The following is a 23,062-nucleotide window of genomic DNA, read 5'->3' on the forward strand; positions in this document are numbered from 1 at the left end:
TAAGTTATGTTAACTGTGTAAATCCCATCCCATTGGGAATGGGTGAACAACCAATAGTAGATCCCTGGTTTGTATGAACGGATTTTCACTTACATTGTATATACACAAGAGTATTTAATCAATATGCTCCATCAAGATGAAATACGGTACGCATGTTACAAATGTAAGAACTCTCTTCCAAAGAGTGAAAATTCACTCCATTCGAGTGAAGATTCACTCCCACAGTTGGAAACTAGGGACAAGACGTTTCCGAGTGAAATTCCGTCAATGGAAAAGATCGAGTTTTCACTTGAGCTTCGACGGATGTGGGTCTGTTTTTTCAGACCACTTCAATCTAAAAATGAGAGTGATTTTCACTCTACAATGTCTAGTCCCTAATTTAACTCTTTGGGATTTAGGGAGTAGTTTTTGAGGTATTACCGGATATCTGTTGGCACAACTTCTTTTGGGACACACTGTGCGCTGAAATAAAATCAAACAAGTTTCTGAAATCTTGTTAAAGCAGGATTTAGGGGGTTGGATGTAGTGGAATGTGGACAACCATTCTCCTTCTGTCTGATTAAATGTACCGTATATGTATAACTTATTAAACTGTAAATTTGAGAAATGTATGTTTTCACAAATTTATGACAAACAATACCGTTAATCTTGTTTCAAAGCATCAGCCATCAGGCCAACAGCAGATCAAGGGGGGCCTACCAGGGGCCATGGTCCTCCCAAAAAAACGAACCCAACATTTTGGGGTTTTTTTAAGTGACGTCACAAAAAAGGCAGCCACTGTGACAACACCACTATCTTTTGCTAGAACAAAGTGGTTAAAGTGGTCAGAAATTGCCTCAGATCGCACAACAGTAGAATAAAAAAATCGGGGCCCTAAAGCAGGCCCCAAACCCCACACCAAACATTTTGTGATCAACTTTTTTGGTGAACAAAGTTTGTTTTGCTCCCCCCCCCCCCCTCCAAAAAAAAAAATGTGTTCTGAATCAGCCCTTGGTCAGGCCTGTGTTCTTATAACTAACACCAAAGCCCCCCCCCCCCCCCAGTCCCCTTTGAAAATGTCTGGATCCGTTACTATTTTACATAAAGTTCTTCACAACACCCAACTTTGTCGCGACTAATTAGTAGTTCAAACAGCTATCACCTCATCAGAGACTTTTGCCGATAGATCTTTCTGCTAAGGTACGTAAAGACACATTTATAAACTAACTTCATGGTTTGTTCTGGTATTGTCTAATATCAAAGACCTGTGACATCAACTACATAAAGTCTTCATCTTCTGTTTCTGAACTTAATTTTATCTACAAAGGTCGTTTCGACCACTAAGGGACTCTAGTTTGGACTGAAGATTTGATGCTTAAAGACTTTAATATTATAACAGTTTTGAGTATTTGTTTTTAGCTTTCTGATTTACCTAGTTTGCAATCTAGACCTTTTGCTGGCACAGCAGTAATTACATGTAATAAAATCTATGTGAATTTGTTCAACAATTTTAAGGACACTCCATCTAAGAGTTTTGCACCAAGCAATTAGGAAATGCCAGTAAAGAAAACTCGTGTACTGATAAAACATGTAGGAATAGATGATGCTTTAGTGTTTACAACTTTACAAGGTTTCTTCTCTGTAAAGCTTGAAGATTTTTTTCACAAGTCTGAAAGATGACATGGTCTGAAGCAGACATTACTCACAAAATAGATCCTAAAAACCACAATACTCAATGGAATACATGTACTGTACAAGTAGTTGTTTTGTACTATGTACATGTACATGTACATTACAGAGTGCATACATACATGTACTGTACATGTATGGATGTACATGCACCTATCAGTCAATAAGATGTAGATGACATCACAGCTGCTTATCAGCATGACTCAATCTATGACTCCTGATTGGCTCAGAGTTGTAACAGAGAAGACCCCAATTGACCAATCACAGACTGGCAGTGACTGGGGAGTGACTACACACACATACTTGTGTGTGTTGGTCAATGAGTAGGAATAGTGAGACACACTACACTGATCTATTTATTTTCTTTCTCAAGAATTCCCTCATTGATTAGCCAAGACGCTACCACAGAGGATTAACTTTTCACTGCTAGAGCTCTCCTTGGACAATAACAGTTGTCTCCCCAAAACCCGCCAGACGATTTTTCCCTGTGGCGTTTCTGTTGGAGATTTTGCTGCCCACTGGACAGACTGGAATTTACTCAGATTTTTTTTCCCTGTGAATTACAAATGTATCTTTGGGAATAGAGGGCTTGGGTGCAAGTGTATAATGTAAGCTGATTGGATTGCCTGGGAGTTTAACAAGTTGATCAGCACACTTTGCGAGCTTCAATCTCTGAAGGAAGGGGAGGATACTATAAAAATATGGTAAGTGGCGGAGCAGGAATCTTGTTACATCTTGAATGTACATACAGCATGAAGATATCATCTCTAGATACTAGATCCAGGCATTATATGAAGTGCTTCCCTCCAATAAAAGGAAGAACACAGCTGCTGGTTAAATGATTTTGGAATTGTACTGATGTTTTGAATTCTGTCCTTTTGAGTAGGGAATGAAGTGCCTTTTAAATTAGACAGAATTAAAATAATACACTATGATGTTTGAGTCAATATCTTTGCTCGCATCTCCAAGGGCCACCAGATTTGAAGTGCTATATTGGGTCACCATACGTAACATTTAAAGCTATATAGGTGGGTCATTGATATGGCTGTACATTTTCGAGTCATTTAGTACTCAATTATTCGAAACTGCGTTTTCACCGAATGTTCAAATATTAAAAATTATCTCCAAACAAGTTTTACACATGCCAGCTGCAACTGCACAGATGCCAACTTTACAGACTACAAAATAGTAATGATTCTTCCTGCAAAGAGTAATGCTAATGTAAATACATAAGACAACAGTCAGTTTAAGAGTAACCACAGTACTTTTCAGAGTAACCACAATGTTGGCGTATAGGACAGCTGGAATTTTCAAGAGTAATAACATGCCTCAAAATCCTAATAATTACTCCAAAAGAGTAATGGTTGGCATCTCTGCAACTGCACGCTGTGCCAGTCAAAATTTGCATGGAAAGCTCGCTGGTTAAAATTTGCGTGCGGCAATCAATAATATGAAACGCAGGAGTGTTTTACAGTATTTTATGCCTGCTAAAAGAATGGTAACAATGAACCGCGATCGACAAAAAAGTTACCGTAAAAAAATATTTGGCTTCTTAGGTCAAAAAAAGCTTGCCCAAAAAGTGGTGCGGCGACGTGGCTTCTTTTTTTTTTTTACCCTTTTTTTTTGCTTCAAATGTCGGCTGATGACTGCAAGTGGTGCCCGACTAAACTTAGTGCAAATATTATGGGAGTCCAGAGAGGCCACATAAAGCTTATTCTCGATCATAACCCTATCTAAAAACACGTTAAAATTGTGCAGCAGCAGGATTCCAGTCAGACCAGTGAGTTTGGCGGTTTTGAGACATCATCTTTTATTGAAAAAAAAACACTTTTTCATTTTGCTGACGCCCATGGCTACGGCGACGCGAGCGCATACCAGAAACCGGAGACTTTTTTTTTTTGGCCTTACAATAAAGCGCTGCAATTTCAACAATTTGTGTAGGTTTATTTTCTTTTCTTTTCTCAAATATTAAAACCGGCAACAAGCTATTCGAATATTCGGTTGAGGATCGAATATTTTCGATTTTTCGGTACACATGTATTCAGGACAGCCCTACATGTATATGTAGTTATTAAACTAATTTTAGACACTGTATGGTATTGGTAGCATACCGCTAAATGCACTAGTAAATCCTGCCAATGTACTGTAATGCAACCTTTTTTCATTCGATTCCATCTTTTGCACCATGTAACGCAGTTCGTCCAGTCAGAAAACAGAATAAAACGTAATTACAATGGGATTCCATACAAACATGCATTTGAGCATTTGGCCTCCAACATAAGCCAACTCTCCTGAACAATGCTTTTTTTTACCCCAAAAAGCATAAACTGATAAACATCACGTGGTCCTAGTCCAAAAGATGGCAAGTTGACAGTGTCACAGGGATTTATCTGAAATTCTAACAATTCATTTCTCACAATCATATTATGATTCAATTACGTGTATGGCATATTTGTGTTGCCAAAGTTCTGTATTCTTCGAAATCGCCCATTGTTTGAGGTCACCTGTTTTCTTTATAATCAGGGTATATAGGCTAATTTACAATGGAACAACATCAATTACTAAACATGCACATGTAGGGGCCAAACACATTTTTATTTCCAAAAAAAATAAATACCCAAATGAAAATATCAGCGTCACTGTACGGAATCTGTCAATGTGCCTGTAAACAATCAATAACTACACCTGCTTGAACCCTTCACAAATTAACGAACTCTGCTGAGTGCTAAGTACCACACCAATGAGCTAGAGCACTCCTCTATTCTCTAGACCAAACAAACACCTTGTTGACTAGAAAACAGTTCCACAGGCCTGCTGTGCTTGCAAGCACAGGGTCAGGGGTTCAAACCCCTACTGTGGCACATATGCACCCGCCCTGGTCCCACAACCCCAATTTGTAAGAATGTCAACATTGACAGCAATGCAGGTTTTATTGGGCCGCGATATGGAGTAATAAGCGACAAGTTATGACCACAGGTGCTGAACATTACAGCGAATCAGTGTACATGTACATGCATGTACATTGTAGGGCACAACTTAAAGCTGAAATGCTAAAAAGTGAAAATAAAGTTTGGCTATTTTATTATTTTAGCAATGGACCTAAGATGTTCGAGTACAATAATGTTTTATTTTCAACAAGTAAAGGATTTCGCTGTAGTAGGCCTACATTATTTTGTATATATTAAAAAGTCCATCTGTCTCTTTTGAGAGTTGTCTGAGAAAGTTAACTTCAATTTACAAAGAAAATGTGCACTGCATGTTACCTTTGTTTTGTCATCAAATTAACTGGTTCATCACAGTCGAGTCCAATTTAAGACATTCTTCTCACACACAAAGAAGATATGGGGTACCATAGAGAAAGGACCACAGACGGAAGGAGGGGGGCCATTGGTCCCTCCTTCCCCCCCCCCCCCCCCTCCCACTTTTAGTAGGTCCTGAAATACTGTACTAGCTCTTGGCCTTATCTGGATAATATAAAAAAAATAAGTTCTCTAGTCTTCGTCTCTGGAAATACAATCGCTTTCGATCATCTGGAAGGCCTTATACATACAACTGCAGTTACCATATGGGATCCGTGCACAAGTACCCCATCATCAGCCAGAAAAGGAGAGTTGGGGTGACCTAGACTGGTTCCCGATGCATCCACTGCGTATTTCGAATGTATCCAAAGTTATTGGAGGCGGGGATTAGTCTCGGAGACCATTGCAAGTTGAATTTGAAAGTTTTCACGCGCCAACGACGCCTGATGCTCACACGAAGACACGGTGGCTAAAGCTTTTGCACGTTCAGGAAGTCGTGCGTACTTCGCACGCGAACCAGTACAGTACAGTACGCGCACACTGTGTGTCCCGTCCACGGAGCTCTCAAAAGAGGTAAAAACGCGCCCTCTTTTGTTGGCGCACGGAGCCAACAGGCAGTGGAACTTGGGAGGGGGAAGGGTGTAACAGTCACCGAAAACCAAAACCTAGAAAGACCCCCACCCCCCTTTCAAAACTGTTCTGCTCCTGCTGGTACAAACACATGTTTAACTTAACTATTGGCCCCTTTCAACAAAGTAGATATACGTCCCACATATACGTGTATACCGGTACTCAGTTCTTCTTACAGCTTGTGAGAAACAGACAATTGACATGCTTACTGTGAGCCTTGAACCCAAGTCTTCCTGCTCTCCTACTACTAGGCAAACGTGCACGAAATGCAATGATTTTGATGGAGTTTTCTACAAAACGACAAAACAGAACATGCACATTGTATTGCCAAGGGATATTTTCCAGAGCATTTAGCCTATTTGGCATGGTTGTTCCTTTGAAATTCAAGCCAAGGATAAAGTATGTAAGTGCAGTTGTGGGCATACATTGTATGTCTTTAGATCAAATGATGAGAGGAAGGGAGGGGTGTTTATAGGCAAGGTAAGCCTTTGGGAGGGGGAGGGATTAGGCCGAGTGGCACCAGGATGAGGGTTGGGCACAGGTGTGCAGATAAATAGTGTCTGTGTGTGCCACCTGCTCACCACATACAGACCAAAGACGCTACCGTAACTCTCTTATGCCTGCTATGCAATTTCCTCAGAAATGTCAGTAATCCTCACATTCCATTGATAATTTACTTCCCTAATAAGCAAAACCTATGCATAGCTATGGCAAAACTATGGGAAGTAGTTCGTCAACTCACTGAGACAGTGTCATGTCTTGACACTTGGTTAGCGAGACATGGCGAGACTATGCATGTTTGTTCTACTACGTACCTACCTTGTGTACTGTAAAGATAAGTAATTTGTTAATTGCTAAATCACTTTCGAGTAAACTTAATTAGAGCAAAGGGCCCCCGAGAGTGATCAGTGTACTATAGTATGGACTAAAATTGTTTGCAGTGACGTAAGCAAGCAATACCATGGATCATGATTCAGGCTTAAAAAGCCGGACTCAGTTCCGGAATGGGAACTCGCAATTAAATGTGTTAACTTCAGGAGTCTTATAGAGTATGACGTAACATGACATTATGCGTTTGGTACTGTCAAGGAAATGTTCATTTATCGCACTGATGACCACATTCATTATATATGCAAATCCATCAACTACCACAACAGGAACATATCCAAGATTCGTTAATACATAGACACAAACACATGCCACGCCGCTGTCAGAGCACTTGTACTATCCAGACTCCATTATTGCAACTCTCTTCTCAATGGTATTAATCAGTATGAAGTTGATTGACTCCAACGGCTTCAAAACAATGCCGCTCGTATCACATTATCTCAACCCAAATACACACATGCCTCTCCACTCCTTCAACAATTACATTGGTTACCAGTTAGACAACGCATCAACTTCAAAATAGCAGTTTTCATGCACAAAGCACTTCATAACACAATGCCGCAGTACATAATGGGATCACTCAACCTTAATGCACCCAGCCGTAGTGGCCTCCGCTCCAGTAACAACCTTAGAGTTCCACGCACATTCAAAAAGGCAGGGGACAGGGCCATCTCAGTGTCTGGTCCCCGGCATGCCCGGTGTTGGAATTCCTTGTCACACAACATCTGCAACATCAGTTCTCTTGGCAACTTTAAGGGCAGACTGAAACTGATCTGTTCTCTCCACATAATCTGTAACTTGTCTTCTGGAGTTGTCCTTAGTCGCGCATTGATACTTGCGAAAACGCGCGCTATAAATCGTGTTATTATTATTATTATTCATTATGATTGCAATACCCAGGCACATTGTGCGAAATGTACAGACTCAGTGCACAAGATGTACCCCATCATAGCTAAATTGACCAATAGCGCAACCATTTACAAATTTCAAAACTGCCCGGACTGATGTGCACTCATGCCCATGTGGGATAATTAAAAGCGTGTTACGAGCGTATTGTGAGCCTAACATGAAAAAGGGGTGTGCAAAATCGTGAAAAAAGAAATATCTGTCGGGCCCCCCATCTCCCCCCCCCCCCCCCCCCACCAAGAAAATTTGTAGCATGTACCAACCTCTGTGTATAAACTAGTGGAACTCTCGACAACAAATTTGCCAAACAAAATATGGCCACCGATCTTCTCATTTCAATAATGTTGGTTCTAGCTCTGTGGTTGAAGGTAATCATGACTCAACCATAAAACTTTGCACGAAAATCCGTTTCTGGCTCCATCACGTGTGTGCTCAAAAGGAATGTCAACTGAAAACAAATGAACAATGTCGTGTCAAACAATCTTGCTACAAAATTTAAATAAATAAAACTGCCCAAAGCTGTGGTGTACACTATCCTTATTAATTTGAAATTTCTCAAGAAATTAGAGTTAATTCCAAATGCTTCTACAGTAGGGTTTCCAAAAAGCCGAATTTTGTTTGAATAGGTGAGTTTCATTAAGTCTGTGTACATTTTCCCATGCTAATCAGTGGCCATACATTTTCTACATTAAGACCACGTGTCCAACATACCTTAGTGTTCCTAATTGGTAGATTAGTCCATTAAGATAATGTCAGACACGATCCACACAGCATACCAAGTCAATGTCAAGTTTTCACTACGTGACAGCGACAAAGTGCATTGCCACTGTATGGGAGTTCCTAAGCCACGTCCAATCTGTAACTACCATCCTTATTATAACTACCATCCTTATTACAAGGACGCGAGTTCAGTCAGATTCAATCACTTTCCACGGTTTGCGAGCCTGCAGTTTCTTTAATGACGGATGCTCCAATTCGTTTATGTCATTATCAAAAGAGTGAATATAATGAGCTGAGACACAAGTTACTGAGATTACTGGAGAAAGGTCATCAATATCAATTTATGCACACAATTATGCAGAATATTCATCACTGAGATAAGAGGAACGCCGCATATTATGGTTTAGTTTTGTAATTACTGAAGGTAATTAACTAATTTGGGGGGTCTTGTTTCAATTAATTTTCCATTAGGCCAAACAATCAAAAAGGGTTGAGAGTTTGCTCAACTAAGTAAATTCTTTGTGTGCATGATTGATCAGCAACCTTGAATACAAGTAATGGGTGGGAATCCCAGTTTATAGAGGAGCAAGACTTTCAGACTGGCCTTCCAGGTTCCACATGTACCACATGTGACTTTGCAAAAGTCCAGCCAAACCAGGCCAACCAAAAAGGAACTTGGGAGTCAGAAAGGCAAACTCCATGCATTCTGTGACTGCTCTATGTTCCAACCAACACCCCTATGTATGTTCCGACAACCTGCACATAACATTGTGTTACTCCCAGTGGCGTATCCAGAGGGGAAGGGGGGGGGGGCAGGGAGGCACCTTGCACCCTCCCCCAGATTTATTTGACAAATAATTTTTTTCAGCAATTATTTCAACAAATGGTTGGAAAGTTCTGACATCAAACCCAAAAAAGGAAACCCGCTCAAAAAACATTACAATGCGCCGTGAAAATGGGCATATAATTTGCAGTATGCCTAATAATTAATAGTCAGTTTTGAAGAGCAACCCCATATGGAAGATGGGTACCAGCCCCCTCCCCCATAACACCATACCATCCGTGCACTGATTGGTCAGATTTATAGCTTGGAATATATTTCAGAAAATCACTTGGGTTAATTTTCTATTGCAGAGCAACTTGTTACCGTTGTACCTCGTACTGGTATGTATGCGATCAGTCTACACTCCCCTATGAAACCAGCACATTCTAATGAATGTAACTTCTTCACACCCATGATAGCCCATCACTATTTAGATCATAATTACATGTAAGTGTACAATGTATATACATTGTATGTGACCTGCCATAGCATAACGAGGAATAACCCCCACCTTTGACTTTTCACCTTGAGTACATCATGTTAAAGCGCAAACCACTGGCTTTCCAATGATACCAAATTTATTTATTTATGTCCTGCCAAGTTTCGCTAACCTCATTTTCAGGAAAAACAGCTTTGAAAAAAAAATACACGCATTGCACCGCCAACACCAGTGGAAAATGTTCTTCAGTTTACAACTTTTGGGGAAATTTTCCTCCAACAAAAAATGCATAGTGTGAATTTTGGAGACCTTGGCTTCTCAAAAATACGAAACAATCAATATCGATTTTGACATGATTTTTCTAGTATGTCCGACAAGTTTCAGGCGTCGATTACTGAAAACAAGATATTGGGGGACATTCCTCATTTTGCCTCAGTAGGTCACATATGTACACCCTTGCTAGTGATGTATTCAGAATGAGACAGCACTTTTTGCATTTGATTGTTGTGGTCATCTGTCCGCTGGTCAGTTATTGTCATCAAATCTAATCAGGAAGTTTCCCATGGACACAAGACCAGCGCCTGTCCTGAGTCACTAACAAGGCCTTTTACTCATCGCATACCCCCTTTTTTTTTTATCCAAGACACTCCTATCCCTAAAGCCACAAATTTCCAAAGACCTTGGCACATTGAAGCCATCTTTGATGATAAGCTTGCTTTTGTTCTACAGCGATATTGAGAAGACATTTCATGCATTCATTGTTACTACAAACCACATTTCAAAGATGATTGAATGCAAGGATTCTTGGCACTATTTTGAAGCCCAGTGAGTTTCATTCAACTTCAAAGATCCTACAGTGAAGTTCTTTTCTATAATCTTCAATACAGGTTGGAATTTCTGATAGAGCATTTGAGGTCAAATAATTCTTCTTTTATTTGCGTTGAGCAGTTTATACAAAAATTCTCCGATTTTTGCTCTAAAAGGCAACAAATTATCCTCCATTCTGCTTCCAAACAAACTTTCCAAATCACGTTTTTTTTATTTCAAGTAAACAACAAATAACAATCTGAGTATTGTCTCAATGTTACACAGACTAAAACTTTGACTTTTTCATCAAGAAATGGGGGTCGCCAAATTCATATTTTACTTATTTCAAGCAAACAATAAACTCAGTATTTCTCAGAGATAAATGTGTACAAACTAAAACTTGACTTTTTCATCAAACTGAAATTTTTTGGTGCTTAAACATGTAAATATACAATAAGAATTTGGCCTCCAAACGTTTTTGGTCTTGAGCTCTTTGTCATTACACATTGTGTGTTCAAGAGAAAATTGAAGGCCCAAGTAATTCTTCTTAAAGAATCAATCAACGCGAGAACTTGACAGTTAGTCGCTGGGGCAGACAGGGCAAACCTTGTGATCTTACGTTCCCTACATCAAACCACTCAAGTCTCAGTTTAGATTACACCAGGGGCCCAAATCTGTGAAGCGCAGAAAACATTTTGTTTAGCAAATATGCAGTTTACCAGCCACAAGGATAAACCATGTGACTTGCGGTGATTGATTCTCACGAAAAACACAACAAAAACAAGACAAAAAACAGGTTGATGCAGTGGTTCTTTCCTCGCCTTCTACCTCTATGGCCGGGGTTTCTATTCCTGCCCAGGTCCACAATTAGTTTACTGGTTTCTACCTGATTCTGTGGATTTTCTGAGAAAATTGTTCTTGGATTTTTTCCTCCCACCCTCTAAAAATGGCAATTTCTTCATTGTTTTCCATTTACTGGTGTCTTCAGGCTTGCAAGCTGCAGCTCCTTAGGCATTTCTGAGGAATCCTTGGTTTAATTTTCAGAAATTATAATCATAACTAATATATAAAAGTAAGGTAGCACTTTCAATGACTACCTGAAAGTGCTATATTTGAATTTTCCTGACTAACCCGGCTACCCACCACTTTTAGAATAATAACTACATGTAAGTAAGAAATGTATCGTCTCTCCTTAGAAGCTTCATAAAATTGGGCCCATGCAACCCACTGCTTTGTGGAAATCATTATCAGAAATAAATAATATCACGCAATAGTAAGAAGTACATTTTTCTTAGCAACTCCTAAAAGTTTTTAGCCCAGGTGATAGCTGTTCAAACTGTCACGGCATGAATGCTGCCCTCCAGATAAACCCAGAGCAACTCTATACAGCGATAATGGATGTTACCCAGCCTTTCGCTGCCCTCATTGCGGTCTGACAATGAGGACGGTTGAACCTTTTACCAATGAGTCAAGTGCCTTTGGCTGGTGACAGCTGAATGAGTGGGGGCTGATGGGGTGGGCTTGATGATGACAAGTATGCGCTGACCCCAGCCTGGGCTTAATGAGGCAAGGGGTGGATGGGGGTGATGTGAAGTGGTGTGTGGCGGTGGAAAACTTCCACCTGGTAGACTGGGACTGAGAATTGGAACTGATCAGGCATTTCTGAAATCAACCTTTAGGGGAAAAGGTTTTGTAAATTGGTAGTTGGACAGTCTTTTAAAAAAAAAAATAAAACATGGGTTTTAAAGGGGAACAAGTTTACAAATGTGTAGTGTACTGAAATCAAGGGGGACCAGGCTTGCAAATTATAAGTAGGACTAGGTAGGCTTTGAAATCAATGTTGGGAAGATTTGTAAACTGCGGAACAACTCTCCTGGATGCACAGGTACATGTATATCAGGGTAGGTGATGAACAGGCTTGCAAACTGATATTGGGCACATTTTAAAATCAACCTATAGGTTCCTTGCAAAAACAAGAAAGGCCTGGGTTTTTTTCTTAATTTTGAGAGCCCAGGGGACAGGACACACTGCATGCGCGTGCATTGGTCGCGCACGTTTAATTCTGATCGAATGTGTACAAAGCCATAGCAGATCGCGTACATGAGCATCAGGCGTTGCCTCTACGTCTCCCAGTAGTCTCCCCCAACTCCTCCATTTTCTTCCCCATTGAGAAGGTGTACTTGTGCACGGAGCCCATGCAAAACAGGCTTGCAAATAGGGAGTAACTTTGAATTCAGCTGGAGTAAAACTATTGCCCAAAAATTGGTGGGACCGTGGGACAGCTCTGCCGTCAACCTAGGGAACAGCTACGCTTTGTAGACTTAGACTGGATGACTTGTGATTGACTTGCGATGGACTTGGGATGACTTGTCATCCATCACAAGTATATATTACAGAGGTCCTGCTGTCAAGGGAGGGAAACAGTTAGGCCAACAAATTGGCACTGAAACTGCTCTGGCACGGGCGAAAGCTAGAGCACTGTGATCAGCAAAAGGGCAGCTCATCACTGGGCTTTTTTGTGGAGGGAGGACCAGAGAACCTCAAGAAAAATCCTTGTGGCACAGGAGAGAATCAGCGAACAACTCCACTCACATAGAGGCCTATTAAATGACTCAAGCGGGGAATCTGACCCAGGCCACAGCGGTGAGAGGCAAGTGCTTTGCGCACTGCACCACCCATGCCTCCCATCGGACTTTTGTTCCACGGCCATGCGGAAACTTACCGCGACATTCCTTTGCTCAAGTCTACCGTGCGTTCCCACTTGTTTGTTTTTTTAAAACACTGACGGAACAGTTATTCAATGTGAGTGACTGGCAGAATGTCCCCGATAACTTACCATGGCTGTGCGGAAATCTTCCATGACCACTTTGGGCCTGGTAATTTTACATCACGGTCGCGGTAAGTTGACAGGGAGGTTAGTTTACCGTCTGTACCATTGGACTTAATTTTGTCATTCTACAGGAAAGTCACGGTAAGTTAACCAAAAATAGTCCAATGGGAACAAGGCTTTTTTTGTTCCCTACTCCCATGAAAAGCTTTCAATAATCAAACTGACTTGATGTTAAACCCGCTGATCATGGCCGTTTACTACAAAGATCAACTGTGAAGCTATCTAAGTGATGCAGTTTCATCCCTGCACAAGGCCACTACAGATCAGCTGTTACCGAGATGAAAGAAACAAGCAGCTCCCCGGACAGGAAACGGTCGGGGGAGATTTCCGGGGAGGAGAAAGATCTTTTCAGGCTCTGTGAAGAGGATTTCTGACACAATGCCAACATCCTGTGTCAGGAAAAAGACAACTTTGACAAAAGGATCTGGCTCAGACAAGGGAGATCTGTTCTTGCAGGGGGCTCAGACAATTGGGATTCCGGAGAGATGGCTATCTTAATGAAGACCTCCTTTGATGTTATCAGGATCCTCGCTTGCTAGACTGTGGGAGGAGGAATCTTCTGGGGAAAGCTTGTCTAAATCCTTGTTGCTAGATTGATTTCTGTATGATCAGATAAGTTGCCAGAGAGGTGCAGTAATGTAATAAAGTCCATCAAAGCTCCTCACACAAGTCTTCATATGCTTCCATCACAAGCCTAAAAGTCTTAAGTCAAGTCACAAGCTACTCAACTGAACTGTAACAAAAACATTCCTTTGTAATAATAATTGCGCTTATATAGCGCTTTCCATCGTATCAACAATCTCAAAGCGCTTTACAATTATCACCCAGTTCATCAGGCCATGGGACCACGCGGCAGCCGATATCAGCGCTCAATCGGTCCTCGACCCTCACAGGTACCCATTTATATTACTGGGTGGAGAGAGGCAATTGTAGTTAAGTGTCTTGCCCAAGGGCACAAACACCACGTTCCTGGCAGGGTTTGAACCCACGCACCTTCGTACATGAGTCAAACACCGTAACCACTGGGCCATGGCACTGTTAGTGTTTGTCTCCTGTTACTTGAGACTGGACTTGTGATAGGACTTGTGATCTACTCCAAGTTGGCCAGACTTGTGACCGACTTGAAATGAATTCAACAACAACTCTACAGGGCTGGGGTGAGGGGTGGGCATTCAACATCTGCCTCAGTTTAATATTAATGTACTTGGTCACAAAGACTGATTGGTGGGGGGGGGGAGAAATTTATGTAAACTTTAACTGAGAAACTCATTCATACACACGTATAGTACCGGTATATGTAGCATTCAGGATTCTGCTACAAATACACTGTAGTTAATTATACCGGAGTCTTACATAGCGCATGTATCTACCAACAATTACGGTAGGTACTCAAGGCACTAATTAATGTGAACTTATTTTAAAGACAGGTAAATGAAGTATTTGAGATATGACACCCAATTTATGAAGCACCTTATAAGGGTTTACAAGGTGCAGTTGTGCATTAAGTAGCCACTGCCAGAAATACCAGGGCAAATGGCTTCTCTTAGTGATAAGTGTTACTGGGTTCCTTAACATGCATTACACAACACACGGGACCTACGGCTTTACGTCCCATCCATTAATTTCCATCCATTAGACTGGGAAGGCAGAGGGGCCAGGGAGGGGCATGTAATTTCTTTACATTGTTTCTTCCCACTCCTAAATACTGCACATTTCTTCACTCTCCTCTCTAGGCTTCTATAGGCTTCTGGGCAACACTGTGCCTGATGAGTACCGTACTTTTTGAGTAACCAAAAGTTTCATTATTATTACAAAGAATGATTACAAGTAGAATCACAGGCCCTTACAAGGCCCATCCAAAAATATTCACTGTCAAAAACAAATGTAAAACACCATCGGGAAAACCCTGCACAGCAACATCAAAACAAACCTTTCCTCTCTGGCTTGCATGAACTTGAAGCAGACCAGACCCCCCAAAAAAGCAACCCGCCCCAGGGTAGGGATCGGGCGTAACCACATTTCTCTACAAGACAGACACCTGCTGTATTAGCCAGGGAAAGTCATATAGCGCCCCGGGGACAGGTGACCCTAAATTAATTGTCTCTTCCTGATTCCACCGCAGAGCCATTTCCTTGTGATTTCCACCTTGGTTCTCTCAGGTGTATTAAGAAACCCAACAATATTAATACCTGTACAGTGTGTGTATTGAGCAGAACTGGGTTGGAGCTCATTTGTATACATGAAAGCAGAAAACTATTGTTTTGCAAGTTTTTCCAAGCAGAAATAAGCTGTAATAAAAGTTCCAACCAGTGTACGATGTACATGTATAATGGGCTATTCCAGCATTATGTAATGTCTATGACAGAGCTTCCAGCATTATGTAATGTCTATGACAGAGCATTTAAGAGCTCAGTGAATTAATAAACCTGAAACTGTTTTTTCCAAATCTTATACATCCATCATCTAGTACCGGTAGTAGGGCCTAATGGTCAAGGAGATTATACTAGAGGTTTTGGATCATTTCTCTGAATCATTAATTAGATATCATGGTTTATAATTGGCAGTGTCACGGACATTACACTTCCATTCACAACACTTTTGAATTGCCCATATGTATACTTCATAGCAGCTTGAAATTTGCCTTGGTCAGTCAGGCAGTGCACCAAATTTGGGCCATTGCAATAGACATTATACGTTAAGGCGGAGTTACGTGTAGAGGGCAATGGTTTTGTATTGCGTGGATAGGCATGAGTAAAGAGTAAACCATTTGTGCATTCATTGTTACTAGATTAATATAACAAAGAACGGCCTCTGAAAAGACATCCAAATGCATGAAGTCTATCGGTGTACACGTAGAGTGACGTCATCTGCCTTTGTTCTGGGTCACGCACTGGTTAATGTGTTGGTGTCAACACACACTCAAACTCTGCGTGCATGTGAACCAGAATACGCAGGAAAACTTCGGAACTCTAGCATTTAACTGCCTACCCTGGCAAGCTTGGTGGTTAAGACATTTTCACTGGTATAAACAGGAGGTTGTTGGTTCAAGTGTTACCCAGGTGTGGGTTAGTCTGAGTATCATCCGTTATCCACGGAGCCAAGTCTCCTGTATAACATCTGATATGTCAAAGCATGCAGATTTATGTGATTCGCGCCTCAACCAATCGGAGTCGACTTTGCTAAATCGTGACGTCATTTCATTCCCAAATCAGGACTAAACGTGTGATTGGTCAATTCGAATATAGTATTTTGTAATACAACATCAGCCAGGCGCGTATTGCATAACATAATAAAGAGCGCGTGACCACAGCCTTTGTTGCCGTGTCTAGGGTACTCTTTGTTATCCATGTCTATGACGCAACAACGGTGAATGACCGAAGACCCGATGCAGAAAGTTGGTTTTTCTCACAATTTTTGCCATCCATCCATAGAGCTATATTAAATTACTAGAGCGCTAACTCGTTGTATAAAGAGATGCCTGATGGGCGCATCCATGTTTGTACACAAACCTATGGAGAACTAGAAATTGTGTACGTATTTTGTACTTCTATTTGCATATCAGCGTTTGTATTCCATACTGGTACGTCATCGAATCTGATACACCCAAAACCAAAACGCACGATCAGCAAATGAGTGTTTCATTTTGCTCTACGCAAACAGCGCAACGCGTGCGTGCACTGCACATTCGTTTTGCCGTGACGTTTTTTTAAATGTCATGACGCGTTTAAGTTGTTTGCGTATGTTCTACTTGCGCATTGCATGTAGAGTACACATTCAAAATTCAATCCAGCTAATTTCGTTATGTTCTACAAACACGCACATGAATTCAGAACGTCTGCACCCAGGACGGCTTCAAAGCGTCTCCGGGCGCAAGAATGAGGAGTTAGCGCTGTAGTAATTGAATACAGCTCTATGCATCCATCACATCTTTTTTTAATTTGAAGGCTTGTCTACCACCTGTTGCGCGTAACACTATACTATCTTTGCCTACTACAATGGTGATGCTGACTTTCCAGTACCCAGATGTACATGTACTGGTAGGCTGAGTCCCATGGGTCATTGAGAGAAGCTATTACCAGAGAAACTTTGTTATTTATAATAAAAATAATAAGAAGAACAATTTATATAGTGCCAAAGTCCGTCTAAGAGACGCTCCTCAAGGCACTTCACAAAGATACGTTAGTTAGTAGAATGTACATTAGTCTACAAATACACTCATGTCATGTCACTGGCAAGTATGGCAAGTCACAAAACTTCAAAAACATATAACAGGCTCTGGTCCAAGCCTCATTAACCTCAGCCATATTCAGACATATCCTGAGGCGCTGCCTCCCTAATGTCACAATTTAAACAGGATAGGGATTTGCAGCTGGTTTATAAAAAGGAAGACACCAGATACAGTGGATGGTGATCATGTGTCATGTTTAAAGAGCTTGTGGATAGGTGATGCATGTTGCCTTGTGTGGGGACTGATGATTCAACTTGGACACATTCTCTGCTCCCGGTGGATCTATCTATAAACGGGATATTGATGATACTTAAAGGGGTTCCGCAGTGGCATAACTAGGGGGACAAGGGGGGGGATTGAGTGGGGAGAGGGGATTAGGTGGGAGGGGGGAGAAATGAGGGATTGGGCGTGGGTGAAGGATTGGGCAGGGTGGGGGAAGGATTGGGCAGGGTGGGGGAAGGATGGGGCACCCCTACTTAAGACATGCATGCATGCTCCTCAAGCTTTTTACTGTTGAAACAAATTGAGTGCCCCCTCCAAGGGGGAAGGATTGGGCAGGGTGGGGTAAGGATGGGGTACCCCTACTTTTGGCATTCATGCTCCTCAAGCTTTTAACTGTTGAAACCAATTGAGTCCCCCCCCCCCCCCTCCATCTAAACGCCCCCCCCCCCTTCTGCTGGAAGAGCCCCCCCTTTGCCACTTGTATCCTGGAAAGACAAACGGTACATGGACTCCAAGCACAAGTACCCTTTCCACAGTCAATGTCTTTGCAGTCATTGGCCCCAGTTCCACCCCGTGAAAAAAATGAACACAAACATGAATTTGTGATGTACATATGTACTCCGCATCTCAAATTTGAACACATTTCAACTACGGCATTTTGGTTGCAAATTTCCCTGGATGTCAGATTGAGGCAAGTTCGATTGAGGACCATTAGTCAATTTACGGTTGATGTGTGGTGCAACTTGCACCTGCGCTGTAATAGCAACGTGCGAATGCCTCTCGCCAAACAATGGCGAAGACTTCATCGCAAAACGTCTTGGTCCTTGCTCCCTGCTGCGCATTATGATACACACGCGGCTTTTACACCAAGCACTGAGACCAATCTTAGGAGACTAAATAATTGACTAACTGCTCCAACTTGAGTTGACTACCATTGGTTTGAGCAAAAAGAGTTGCACTATATGGTTAATCGTAGATCCTGCTTGAAGGTTGGCTTCACCAGGGCCAGGGTTGAAGTTGCCTTTGGCTTTGAATTTCAGTGAAATATGAGCCAGACTCAAGGTTGTTCTGAAGTTTGCAGATTGGAGAAGTTACCCATATCCTTCCAAAATCAAAAGAAAGTTTTGGAAAATTGTGCAGTATTAAGAGAAGTAGATGGAGCCCAGTGAATGGGGTTTGATGCCCCTAAATATTCAAATACAAAGTGCCATTCAATTCAGGCTGCGCAATACAGGATTTTGGTTGTTGTACCGGTAGGAAGGTTCCTTGCAAAAAAAGTGCCAAGAGAGATACATCTAGGGTAAATACCATGTACGGATGAACTTGAATTAATAAACGTTTTTGTCTAAAATCTATTTTCTGCAGGCAAAGCAAGTCTTGCTAGTTCTGGTAGCTGCTCTGCTCTGCACAGCCCTGGTCACTGCCAAGCCATCAGGCAAGCGACGGGTCCAGGAACTCGAAAACGAGGTTGGCGGCAGTACCAGTGGCCTGGTTTACGAGCTGATGGACAAGATGCAGAGACTCACCGACGAAGTTGACGAACTGAAACGACGCCAAAACGAACTGCTGAAAAGGGAGTATGGGCCGGTGGAGATACTGGACAAGCCCATTACAAAAATTGGTAAGACGAATTTAAACAACATTTCTGAAGCACGGTGCCAACAGGCTTTAGCTACCAGTTTGGCCTGGCTTGCTTTGTACAATTAAGCATCAACATGAAATTTGTAGGGACCATGGAACACTGGCGCCTAGTGCCTAGGGAACACTTAAAAAGGCCCTGTGTATGTGATGTGTGTACTTTCCTGGCTCAGTATCCTGAGTAGTCCAAACTGTATCAACTATAGGCTACACTTCCTGAGGTTCAAAAACTACCCTAAACATATTGCACTGACCATATGAGGCCCGAGTCAAGCTATATTCAAGAATATTGTGTTTTGCACTTCACAAAATTTCAAAAACACTATTTATACTCGGTGTCATCCCAGCGCTTACGAGAAAATTCCTTTTCAAGTGCTGATGAGCCAAGTTTTGTTGAAGACAGTTTGGAAGTGAGATTAGAAGTGTCGTTTTTGGAGGAGGAAACGGCTCAAGCAGATGAGTCAGACTGGACATGTCAAAAATATGGCAACTTTCTCTCTTCCCTTGTGATTTCCTTGCACTGCAAATCGTATATAAAGCACTGATGAATCTGTCATTAGAAACATTTCTCCAATCAGTCACCATTTGGCAAAAAAATGCATCCTCCAAATTAGGTCATTTCCTGTAACTTTCCGACTGAGAGTACACAGTGAACTGAAATCTTGGCAGTTTTGACAGCTGGGAAAATAAAGTTGAAGACATCCTGGAAATACAGAAATTGGCTTGTCCTTTTTTTACCACATCCTAGAAGCAGACATTTTTATTTGTTATTGATGGCAAAATCATGTCACTCATGGCAAAATCATGCCACTCATGGCAACATCATGCCACTCATGGCAAAATCATGCCACTTATGGCAACATCATGCCACTCATGGCAAAATCATGCCACTCATGGCAACATCATGCCATTCATGGCAAAATCATGACACTCATGTGGCAAAATCATGCCACTCATGTGGCAAAATCATGCCACTCATGTGGAAAAATCATGCCACTCATGGCAAAATCGTGCCACTCATGGCACTCATGGCAAAATTATGCCACTCATGGCAAAATGTGGGTCGGGGGGGGGGGGGGCAGAAACAATATGTAGAGCATCCTGCCACTGTTTGGACAGTTTTGGAGAAGTGCCAATATTGAAAGTGGGATCTTACTTGACCTAATGGCCGATATTCAATTAATTATTTTCAAAATCCTTCACGAGTTGGTTTTTCTTGATAAGCCCAGCAGATTACGATGACCAAAAAAGTGTCAGCTGTAAAAGTTGGCTGGTTTTAATTTAAAGCATACTTGATGAGTAATCATTTAATTATACGATGGAGTTACAGCACATAGAAATTATATCATACATTGCATTCACATGTATGTATGTGACTATTTCGTTAAGAAATCAAGTCGGTAATTAAACATTTTCAATCAACATTTAAATGCACTTATTTTCTCCCTGAAAATAGAGTGATTCTCATTTTTTTTCTCCTGATGACAGGCAGAACATTGTACCATCTGAAACTTTGACTTTCCACCGATTCTTCTTCAAATCCACACTCACAAGAGATTTCCTTTCACATGGTGCAACTGCATGGTGCAACTGCAAAGTATTGCTGACTTCACCATGCAAACCCTCACACCATCTTTGTTTTTCTTTCTTTATTTGATTTCCATCAGTTGGTCCGTCACCGTTGGATTGTCAAGAAGCCTTGATTCGCCAACCTTTAGCCGAGAGCGGTCTATACTACATCAAACCCAGAGGAGTGTTTGAGCCCATCCCAGTCTACTGCGACATGGATAGCGATGGAGGTGGCTGGACGCTCCTCCAGCGCCGACAGGACGGTTCCGAGGACTTCAACCGCAACTGGCATCTCTACACCCGCGGCTTCGGTTCCCTCAGCGGGGAGTTCTGGTTGGGCAACGAGTTCATCCACATCTTGACGAAGCAGTACAACTACAAGCTGCGCGTGGAGCTGACGGGTTGGGAGGGGCAGCGGCTCTACGCCGAATACTCCGACTTCTCAATCGGTTCCCTGCGCACGTCCTTCAAGCTGCGACTTGGGGAGTTTCTCGGGGGCAACGCGACCGACGCGCTCAGCTATCACAACAAGAAGCCCTTTACAACCATCGACAACGACAACGATGACAGCGATAGTATCAACTGCGCCGTCGTACACAACGGCGGGTGGTGGTTTAAGAGCTGCGATCGGTCCAACCTGAACGGGTTGTACTACCACAGTCCACAATACATGTACCAGGGAGATTGGGACGACGGGATTGAGTGGAAGGAAACAGACGGAAGCCTGCCGTTTTATTCCTACAAAGCAACTGAGATGAAGATTAGACGAATGGACTAAAAAAAAATGGCACAGTGTGCTATAAAAACATTTTTACCTCAAAGGTCCATTTGATGAGCCTCATACGGTAGCAAGATCACCTTTTGGTCTAGCTTACTTTATTGACGCCCAACTTTTATTCACTGTGCTGTACTCCCATTCTGCACGGTGGAGCCTCGTGTTTGGCAGCCAATATGAAGAGTTGATACCGATCAAGAATGGCAAACGATGAGTGTGACAAAGACAATTTAACTTTTTGTCAAAAAAAGTTGCCTGTTATTTCCCCGTAATCCATCACACTTGAGATCACACACCTGCAAAGTTGACTGACATTTACATGTACTTGATTCAATTATGCGGTGAGCAGTTTTTATCACCAAATGCCGGATTTGGGTTTATTTGCTCAATCTCCAAGAATTCCCCGCGGTCTACGTGTTGACGTACACGTATGTGACGTTACAAAGTGACTAATACACACGTGCAGCAGGTTTACGTGTAACTTGTAGCAACTGCATTAACAGCTAGATTTGGCGGATACTGGACACTTCTCGTGATTACTTAGCACGACCATTTTTTTTCACCCGTTATCGCATTTCTGAATTAGGGAAAACAGCATTTTGAGGAAGCGAAAATTCGTTTTCGGCATGATCCAAGAATTCCGCCGGTAATCCTTGATCCTAAAATGTGCTACTGATGAACGATGGTAATTGATGTACTCAATAGTAACACAAATTAAAGGATGTGAACAATTTTTTTAAGAAATTAATCACCGCTGTTCAAAGTTTAAAGTTGTAAATTTGGAGGAAAAAAATTTGGAATAGTACATGTCCTTAATGATGTTAATGCTGACAAACATGACCTGACTTTCTTTAGGGTTCAGGGATGTTAATTCAACGATCGGCCTGTTTCTTTCATCATTCATAATTATCTCTCTCTCTCTGGCTTTGGAAAGGCCTTGGAAATACTCCTAACAAACAGAATTTTGGAGAAATTAAGATTTGTGAAGTCTTTTTCGATGAGAAAGTACAGAAAGACTTACAAACATACATGTAATACTGAGAACTGCTTTGGCCAAGTTTTGCAAGTGCAAGTTCGTTCCTCAAGAAGACGGAAAGTAACTGTATATTTTGTATATTTTGCAGGCACTAGTGCCAACTAAAATTGTTTAGTCTCTATGGTATGAATTACTTACGTACGTGATTATGCAGCACAGTTGATTGTCGAAGGGTAAAGACAATATAGTTTGGTCAAAGCATGTATGAGGATGACATACTAGTTGTTGAAATGTTATGTTCACCAGAAAAAAAGAAAACTGTGATAATGCACTTCATTTTTCTCGACGCAAACCGCAGGTTTCTGTTGAAAGCGTAGAGGTTTGGTCCTTACCACCGCGAGGAAATAATGGTAATTCCTCTTATTTTCTCGAAAATTAGAGCCTTCTTAATGCAGCTACATGTAGGTGCAATGATTTCACAGGATGCATGATATTATCAGTCCTTCTGGTTTGAAAATCACAGGTGTGTAGAAAAAGGCACACCTGGATTTTTTTAGGCGTGTGATTTTTCTAGGCGTGTGATT

General features: G+C 41.7%; 1 protein-coding gene across 1 annotated transcript; it reads left to right on the forward strand.

Moving 5' to 3' along the window:
* The first annotated feature begins 1,982 nt into the window (after positions 1-1,982).
* LOC119721054 (ficolin-1-like) lies at positions 1,983-23,062 on the forward strand. The gene is made up of 3 exons (XM_038190927.1): positions 1,983-2,372; positions 18,886-19,141; positions 20,826-23,062. The coding sequence occupies exons 1-3, from the start codon at positions 2,370-2,372 to the stop codon at positions 21,503-21,505; spliced, it is 939 nt and encodes a 312-aa protein (XP_038046855.1). The 5' UTR covers positions 1,983-2,369; the 3' UTR covers positions 21,506-23,062.

The sequence above is a fragment of the Patiria miniata genome, unplaced genomic scaffold (genome assembly GCF_015706575.1).
Source record: "Patiria miniata isolate m_02_andy unplaced genomic scaffold, ASM1570657v1 HiC_scaffold_9, whole genome shotgun sequence".
Taxonomy (NCBI): domain Eukaryota; kingdom Metazoa; phylum Echinodermata; class Asteroidea; order Valvatida; family Asterinidae; genus Patiria; species Patiria miniata.

What these genes read in the sequence shown, in the direction of transcription:
- LOC119721054 (XM_038190927.1), top strand. An exon ending in CAAGCCCATTACAAAAATTG is followed by an intron (nt 19,142 to 20,825) that starts GTAAGACGAATT and finishes GATTTCCATCAG; the next exon opens with TTGGTCCGTCACCGTTGGAT.